This window comes from Ictalurus furcatus, chromosome 14 (assembly GCF_023375685.1).
Source record: "Ictalurus furcatus strain D&B chromosome 14, Billie_1.0, whole genome shotgun sequence".
In the NCBI taxonomy this organism is placed as follows: Eukaryota; Metazoa; Chordata; class Actinopteri; order Siluriformes; family Ictaluridae; genus Ictalurus; species Ictalurus furcatus.
In genome coordinates this window covers 21914596-21924589 of record NC_071268.1, presented here as the reverse complement: position 1 = coordinate 21924589, position 9994 = coordinate 21914596, and the positions used below count along the sequence as shown (strand labels likewise).

The window sequence follows — 9994 nt, the reverse complement described above, 5'->3', positions numbered from 1 at the left end:
AGAACATGTACTCCACAGTAATCAAGAAATGTAAAGACTGAAGTTACCTAACACTTACCTACAGACAACTACATACGTTATGTAGCTATAACTAGCTATAACGAGTACTGATTTTGACTAACACTGTAAAAAATTTATAAAGCTATAATGTGACTAGTACTGATTCACACAATCATACATTTACGTAGCTAAAACGTGACTAATACCGATCCAGACTTGACTTGAACACTTACTTTTCCAGCTTTTTGTTGCCCCGTCCCAACTTTTTTGAGACGTATTGCTGCCATCAAATTCAAAATGACCTTATATTTCCTTAAAATGGTACATTTTCCTCGGTTTAAACATTTGATATGTTTTCTACATTCTATTGTGGATAACATATGGATTTATGAGATTTGCAAATCATTGCATTCTGTTTTTGTTTACATTTTACACAGCATCCCAAGGTTTTTGGAATTGGGGTTGTAAAAGGTTTTTAGCCGAATGATGTACACATGGGAATTGGTTATGGGTCAGGTCTTATATACAGTATATCTATGTAAACAGATGGGGCAAATGATGAATATCTGATTTTTAGAGGTGACAGCAATTTGGTATCATCAGTGCTGTTGTATCAGTGGATGCATTTGTGAGAGATGTTGGTGTAGGCTGCTAAATCCTCAGCTGGGAAGGGATTGGAGCTACTTTAAAAATAGGCTACAGTAGGTATAAAAATAGACCTTGTGATACCAGTTAGTATGTAATCATGGTTTCACTTGGATGTCTATGCATTTGGTTTGAAACATTTAATCCTCCTTGCTCATGCAGCACTCACAAATGAGAGTATTCAGTTGACCTAAATATACCGTATACCAGACTGCTAATTTTCTTACAGTAAACTGCAATCTGGCAAAGAAGAACAACAATATAACAGTCCTGCTAGTATATTTTCTGTAAAATCAATTCAATGCCAGTCTTGTCATTTCTGGATTTTACAGTGACATTAGTATTGAGAATGGAGACAAGCCAGTGTGAACTGTCTGTATACAATATGTGGATAGGAACATGTAAATAGCAATATCCCCATGATGCTAATCAACGTATAGTATAATACATAGCCTGTACAGTGACATTCTATGTAACAATATCATTTATATACAGTATAATAGGTAAAGATCAGGGAAAGAGCCTTGGTGTCATTTTAGATAGCACTCTCTCCTTTGCTGCACACATAAACAATATTTCTCACAGTGTTTTTTTCCATCTACAGAACATGGCAAGACTACGCCCATCCCTCACTCAACACAGCACAGAAGTCTTGGTCAATGCTTATGTTACATCCCGCATTGACTACTGAAATTCCATCCTGTCTGGCATCCTTAATAAACTACTTCACCGGCTCCAAATAATCCAAAACTCTGCAGCAAGGATCATTACATGCTCCAAATCAACCAGCCATGTAACACCTCTGCTCATCCAGCTTCACTGGCTTCCTGTTGCCTATCGAATTAAATTCAAAATTCTGCTTATCACATTTAAGGCCCTACAAAATCCTGCTCCCACTTACCTCACAAACCTCTTGGAGAACTACACCCCTCCCCGCTTACTGCGATCCTCTTCAGCAGGTCTACTAGCAATACCCTACATGAACTTTAGCACCATGGGTGTAAGAGCCTTTAGTCACATTGCCCCTGAGCTCTGGAATTCACTTCCCCATCACATCCGCAACTGTGAATCCATTTCAAGATTCAAAAGTTCTTTAAAAACTCATCTCTTCAGGCGCATATTCCCTGTGACATGGTTGCATGATATTTAATTATAATGTGTTTTAGTGTTTCATGTATAATATTGTGTGCCCTGCAATGGATTGGCACCCTGTCCAGGGTGTACCCCGCCTTGTGCCCGATGCTCCCTGGGATAGGCTCCAGGTTTCCCGTGACCCTGAAGAAGGATAAAACGGTATAGAAGATGGATGGATGGATGGATGTATAATATTGTATAATGTATATATATATATATATATATATATATATATATATATATATATATATATATATATATATATATATATATATATATATATATATATATATGTGTGTGTGTGTGTGTGTGTGTGTGTGTATAGTTGTATGTATATAATATAGTGTTTTAGTGTTTTGTGAATTGTATTTGTATGTTGTATTTGTGAAGTGACTTTGGGTGTTATGAAAGGCGCTTTTTAAAAATAAAATGTATTATTATTATTATTATTATTATTATTATTATTATAATGGACTAAACCCAGACCCTGGAGCTGTGAGATGCCAATGCTACCTGTCGTGTCAGTATTTGTTATTTGGTGTGAAATTGAAACTCATGCAATCGTCTGTTTATCCTTCTTCATCATGTGCATATAAAAAATAATGTCCTCAAGACATTGTTACAGGCCTCACTGTCCACTATTCTTACAGCAACGTTAAAACTAATGTGCAAGCAGAGAACTGTGATCCAATTAGGAAAAATTAACACCCTTGTTTAAATAGAATAGATTAACATTTGAGGGATAGAGTAGTTTAACTGAGTGCAGTGATGACAATAGAATGATTAAATCAATGAATTCACACCTTTAGTTGGGTCTGTTTTCATTCTAATTTGCATTTAATGTTGAGCACTGATAATAGATGCTGATAGTACTAATGCGCCAAGGATTCACTGCAATTTAAACGTATGATTAAGGTTAAGGTTTGGTGGAATAGTCTGAAAGAGGTTCTGCTCACTTTCACAGGCCACCAAACAGAGGATCAGTGGATCAGAAAATGGTAGTAGTGGCTATAATACGTGATGCTGTTTACCTTCACACTTCAGGCTGAGCTTCAGTGAGGATGTCAGACAATTATTTTTGAATAACCTGACTGATTAAACTGTTTTTTTGTTGTTTTTTTTTGCAGGAGGCTGAGCTGAAGAATGTTCTTTTCAGTGCTGGAGATCGGTTGAAGGTCCAAGGGAGGATTCATTCTGATGCTAAAAGGTAAGCTAAGACTAAAGGCCTGCTAATAAAACTACAATATTTTAACCTTAATATTACCAGTAACATATTCGTATACAGTACATTATACAGTACAGTGTCCTCCACTAATATTGGCAGCCTTGGTAAATATGAGCAAAGAAGGCTGTGAAAATTTGTTTTTACTGTTTAATCTTTTGATCTTTTGTTAAAAGAATTCACAAAAATACTTTGTTCTCAAGGATTTCAAACAATCCCAAACAAAACACAGGTTTATATATATATAAAAATCTTTGTTAAATATCGGTGCGCAACAATTATTGGCACCCCTATGAATTCATATGAGAAAAAATATATTTGAAGTATATTTCCATTAATATTTTACTTTTTTATTTTAGTACACCTGGGTAACTAGAAACAGGAAATTGTTCAACCATAACTTCAACCATATTTCACAGGTGAGGTAACACGTGGGCCAAATTCCCTTAGTCATTCATAACAATGGGTAAGACCAAGGAATGTAGCTGTGATGTGCAGCAAAATATTGTTGAACTTTACAAAATGGGTTGTGGCTATATGAAAATAGCACAAGCATTGAAAATGCCATTTTCCACTATCAGAGCAATAATTAAGAAGTTCCAATCAACTGGAAATGTTATGAATCAAACTGGAATTGGACATGTGTCTATATCGTCTCAATGCACTGTGAAGAGGATGGTTCGAGTGGCCAAAAAATCTCCAAGGATCACAGCTGGACAATTGGAGAAGTTAGTTGTGTCTTGGGGTCAGAAAGTCTCCAAAACTACAATCTGAAGTCACCTACATCACCACAAGTTGTTAGGAAGGGTTTCAAGAAAAAAGCCTCTACTCTCATCCAAAAACTAACTCAAGCATCTTCAGTTTGCCAGACACTACTAGGACTTACTGGAACTACTGAATAATTGTTGCACACCTATATTTAACAAAGATTTTTTTTAAAAAAAAATATGTATATATAAACCTGTGTTTTGTTTGCAATTGTTTGATATCCATGAGAGCAGAGTATCTTTGTGAATTTAAAAAATTTTTTTTTTTATAAAAGATCAAAAGGTTAAACAATAAAGACAATTTTTCACAGCCTTCTTTGCTCATATTTACCAAGCGTGCCAATATTAGTGGAGGACACTGTATATGATGTATTCAAATGAAAATAGAAGTACCGAAGTATGGGATTTTTATAACAACGTACTTAACCTAAACCAGGTGACATTGTTCAGTGAATTAGTTGACCTTGCAATCTGTTATATAATTTCAGTAATAAAAGTTTCAGTACTGCCATAAGTTAAAAATAAATAAATACATTTAAAAAACAATACAGGACCTATGACCTGGCATTGCTCATATTAATCAATGATAAGAAGAGAAATATTGTGGTGAATAGGACATTATCTTAAAATTTAAATTTCACCCCAGACCTGTAGTAGGAGTTATAAATATTTCATAGATTAAAATGCATTTGTTACTGTACCCTTTTAAAATGTTGACTAAATTTAAAATGTCTCTAATCAATTTATAGAGAATTCTACACATTTACTGTGCTGTCCACTAGCTAGAAGTAAAACATGTAAACTAGCATGGCTTATTTTATATATATATATATATATATATATATATATATATATATATATATATAGATATAGATATAGATATATAGATAGATAGATAGATAGATATAGATATATAGATAGATAGATAGATAGATAGAAAGATAGATAGATAGATATAGTTATAAAAAGAAAGTTTCAGAATGTGTTGCTCAGCTCATACAATAATAATTAGCCTAGTTATCTGCAATCATATCTATATAATCATATCTATATTTTATATTTCTGAAGGTTCCAAGTTGATCTGGGCTCCAGCTCCACAGAACTAGCTCTTCACTTTAACCCTCGTTTTCATGATGATGATGAAAAGACACCAGTGCTGGTGTGTAATTCACAGTGTGATGGTATCTGGAACCAGGAGCAAAGGGAAACACACAACCCTTTCCAGCCAGGCTCCACTTTTAAGGTATAACAGAGACTTTTATATGTTTACTGTATTTAAAGTCTGTCTTTGTATTCACAAAATACTTATATAGTAAGTTTTGACACCAGTCACTACTGATATATGTTATTAAATCACACATTGACAGTTACTGTGCATGTCTGAATTAAGCAGATAATCTTAGCAACATTACCCTCTCCTTCTCAGGTTGTAGTGAAGCACGCAGGAAGACTTTTTGAGGTGATACTACCTGATGGGCATATGATTGAGTTCCCCAATCAGCAAGGGCTGGAGGTCATCACTTATATTCGTATCAAGGGTGACATTAACCTCACTTCTTTCAAAATGAAATGAGTAAAGTGTTTTACTGAGAAAAGCAGGCCCTCTGCTTTTCAGAATATAAAATGTGAACAATCAATAATAAAAATAAAGTAAATGTTGTGCTCATGGATAATTTGAAACTAACAAACAACCAAACCAACAAACAAATATGTATGATATGTACTGGGGTGGCTTGTATCAATAGGCTGTCAATTATTAAAAAAAAAATTTAAAAAAATCACTATAACGTTTCTTTTTTTGGAGTCCACATTGTCTTATTTGCCATTAACAAACATTTTTTTTTAAAAAAAAAGAGATTATTTTGTGATTTTTGTGGGAGGTATATTGTGGCAAAAATATAATTAAAATTAAAACACAAAAATTTTAAATGTTCACCCCATTTGTCTATTATGTACGCAGAGACTGTGCCAAAATGAAAATGAAATGAAATAATTCCATTTGCATTTAAATTACCCATGTATGCATGCAACGTTAGTGTCAAAAATAAAACTTAAACCTAAACATCATTTTGTCATTTCATTTTCTTCAACATCATTTTCTTCATATTTCATGGCTATAATTAAAATAAAATGCTAACAAAGAAAGAAAAACAAACTGCACATTGGGATTAGGAATATCTGCACACTCGTACAGTTATCTAATCAGCCAATCATGTGGCAGCAGCACAATGCAAATAAAATCATGCAGATACAGGTCAAGAGCTTCAGTTAATGTTCACATCATAGATCAGATCTCAGTGACTTTGATCGTGGCATAGTTGTTGGTACCAGATGGGCTTCTTTGAGTATTTCAGAAACTGCTGATCTCCTGGGAATTTCAACAGTCTCTATAGTTCACACAGAACTGTTCCTGACACCGTTTATAATATTGATACACAGAGGTGTTCCTAATAAAGTTGATGATGAGTGTATATGTTTGCATATCTCCACTGACAAACATTTGCACAAATGCAAATTGCTGCATTCTTCTTTTGTGATGCTTTACTGACTGTTGTTTTTGGGTTTTTCTTCACAGCTCCCACAATGTTTCTGTCATCAACTGCTTTTCCGACCTGTTCAATGTCTGGTTGTTAGTACACCAGTGGTTTCTTTCTTTTTCAGGACGTTCCAGATTGTTGTATTGGCTATGCCCAATGCTTGTGCAATGGCTCTGATTGATTTCCCCTCTTTTCTCAGCTTCAAAATGGCTTGCTTTTCTCCCATAGACAGCTCTCTGATCTTCATGTTGGTTTATTCTTTTTATCAACAAATGCAGTCTTCACAGGCAAAACCCAGGACTTAAACCAAGAGTAGACTTTCAGAGCTTTGATTGTTTAAATGATCAGTTTAACAGGGTGCACCTGGGTAGCAGGACACACCTGTCAGTCAGAAGCATCTAGTCTACAGTTCTTCATTCTCATACAAGTATAATATTTCATCAGCAAGCATGATTGTAAAAGGTTGCCCCACTTTATCCTTGGGAGTCTTACCCATCATGGGATCGACACCTGTACATGACCATTGCTATTAATGTTAGTGTAATGTAAGTTCCACTGGACAGCAGTACAGTATGGCTTAGTAACTAATCAAGACCCTGGAGGTTGTGGAAATAATGATGGTTAACAATTATCAATGACATAGTACTTGAAATTTGCCATTAGATTTTTTTTAAACATAGAAATTTAAAAAAGAACTGCAGTATGGCAATTTTTTTCAAACATATTTAAAAAGTAGATATTAAAAATAAATTGCGTGTGCTCCTGCCACGTGATGCACAGTATGAACCAGTGTTTAACACACCAATACCTGCTACATGCAAACCGGTCGATCATGTCGTAGTATTTATATAAAGTTTGGAAATAAAGAAAATAAATGTTGGCTTTAGGAGGCCTATTGCGCTTATGTGATAGACATGAGGTTCATTCTACCTACTTATGGGTTAACTTAACCCACCCACCTACCCCACCCGGTTTACCCTGCCTGCCATCCCCACCTGGTCTACCCTGCATTGCCGGCCTGTCCCCCTGCCTGACTGCCCCAGCTGCCTACTTACCCCCTCCTTCTACTGAAGGAATTTCGTTTGTAGCAGAGTAATGAAAACCAGCTTATAGAAAATTAATAAAAAATGGGAAATGGTTCAACTGAATTCTGTACAATAATAGATGTCAAATTCTTTTAGACATTTCAGTCTGTATTTTTAAAACACTGTGCTGATATACATATAATATAGTTATCTAGTTAAATAATATAATATATCAACACAGAAACAGCAAGACAGTATTAGTTGAAAACATGCTGAGAACTTGGATGAAATTCTACTGTATTTATGTGGAATAAAGTGTCACATAAAGGAGGTGCTGACAGAAGCAAATGCAGGTATTAATGAGACAACAAGAAGTCCAAAGGATAAAGCAGAAGACAATAATCATTAACAGGCAGAGGTCAGGCGATCAAGCAAACGACATAAACAGGGTAGGGCAAAGAGACGAAGTCGTAAACGTAAGCAAAGTCAAAATAGCAGAATAAATAGACACGCTATCAGGCACGACGACGACGACGACGACGACGACAAGGCAACTGAACGTATACTTTGCAAAGAGAGAATGCATTGAAAGTCCTTTTAAACTGTGGTAGTGATTGTGCTGTGAATTGGATGCAATTGTGCATGATTAGAATGAAGGTGTGTTCTGGGAATTGCGGTCCATGACAGCCATGTTTGTAGGCCGCAGTGCAGGATGGGAATTGTAATCAATGGTTTGATGTGATATGACATGAGAATTTAAACGTCATTTCCACTTTAATGCAACGTTTCCTCAAAGGCAGTTCATTGGCATTTTGAGGGTTTATAGTTCATGTTTTAACTTTTAAACAAAGTTACAAAGCTAATAGGTGATGGAAGTGTGGTGTGATGCTATTACATCAAGGAGTCACATGAACAGAGCCAGGTTTGTTATGGATTCCATAAACAGGGGTAAAAATTTCTTAAAATGACCATTAAAATATTAGGCAACCAAAAGTCATTAAAAGAGACATGAAACACAAAATACAGGCTGATCAGATTAAGACAGGATCAAACACAAGCCAGACAAATACACATAAATGAATACAACCCTTACACACAAGTGAAAATGATCTCAAAAGAACTTAAAATGTAATTGTACTTTTACTCAATTACTCATTAACACACTCTAATTGATGGTTAAGTGTGTGTATCGGAGCAGGAAAAGTGTAAAATGTGCACTGAGGGTGTATAGGAACATGACTGAGAGTGGAGGTCAGTCTGTTTACCAGGGTTATACCAGGGTAATGACCTCACGTCATTTCCACTGAGATGCCCGAGGAGACTGCAGTCCTGCTGGGAAAAATAAATACATGTTGGGTATTAAACAAATATTTACCTGAGGAGTAGTCTGAAACAAGCCAGTATTTAGGTCGCAGATAGGAAAGTAGTGTTTGCCTAAAAAGTAGTTTTGATTCTGACTGGCATTTTAAAGAAACAGTTCAACTAACAACATTATCATGAGCTGCGTATCAAATCAAAAACTCTGCCCTTACATTCAAAAGTATTTAATAATCGAAAAAAATCCAGAGCACTGGAGCATAAAACAGATCTGTCAGTAGGTCAGACATGAAAAGCTACATGAAAGCTTTTAAAATGTAATAACTGTAATAGTAAACCCAGTTACTTTTATTACTCAATAATGGCCTAAAATAGTACATAAGCATGTGATTTGAGACACAACCCTGTATTGTTTATCAGAGGCATTTTTGTTACTGATCTATGCTGGTGCTGCTTGTCAGGATCAATGGCTGCATATACTGTATAAAGGTGTCTACTTACTTTTAGCCATATGGTGTATCCATCCATCCATCCTCTACCGCTTACTCCTTTTCAGGGTCGCGGGGAACCTGGAGCCTATCCCAGGAAGCATCGGGCACTAGGCAGGGTACACCCTGGACAGGGTGCCAGTCCATCGCAGGGCACAATCACACACACACTCACACACACCCATTCATACACTATGGACAATTTAGACACGCCAATCAGCCTACCATGCATGTCTTTGGACTGGGGGAGGAAACCGGAGTACCCGGAGGAAACCCCCGCAGCACGGGGAGAACATGCAAACTCCGCATACACATGGCCCCGGCGGGAATTGAACCCCGGACCCTGGAGGTGGGAGGCGAACGTGCTAACCACTAAGCCCATATGGTGTATCATATGGGCATTATGTGATGTACTGGTATTTGTGTCAATCTTGCAGCATCAGGTCAGGTACGCAAAGAATCAAAGAAAGTATTTGGCAGTTTTTACAGGATGACAGTGAAGCCATGATGACCACTTCAGGTGGAAGTGCAGCAGAAAATAAAGTCTGAAAAACAAAATACCTTCCTGAAGACTTTAGCTCCAACCATAATCGTGCCCACCCGACCATCTCATCATCGCCTTAAGAAGTTCTTGATCATCTAAAACAGGTGTGTTAGATTTTGGTTGGAGATGAAACCTGCAGGAAGGTAGATCTCAAGGAACAGTGATGGTGACCACTGGTCTAGATGAACATACTCCTCAAGATTTGTGAGGATATATCAATGCTAGTTGATTGAAATGCCTACTGAAATCTGATTGGCTGAATGCAGCCAGGGTTTTGAAGAAATTTAGTGATGGTTTAAAAATCCAGGTTAAAGG

At 36.4% G+C, this 9994-nt stretch overlaps 1 protein-coding gene across 1 annotated transcript; it reads left to right on the top strand.

Annotated features, from left to right (window-relative positions):
* Window positions 1-2876: 2876 nt before the first annotated feature.
* On the top strand, window positions 2877-5761 carry LOC128617728 (galectin-2-like; the record flags this gene model as incomplete). Its single annotated transcript, XM_053640906.1, is given in 4 exon segments — window positions 2877-2986; window positions 4837-5011; window positions 5195-5341; window positions 5729-5761. Coding segments are annotated over 4 exon segments (465 nt in total), but the record flags the coding sequence as incomplete, so codon positions are not given.
* Between the last annotated feature and the right edge of the window lie 4233 nt (window positions 5762-9994).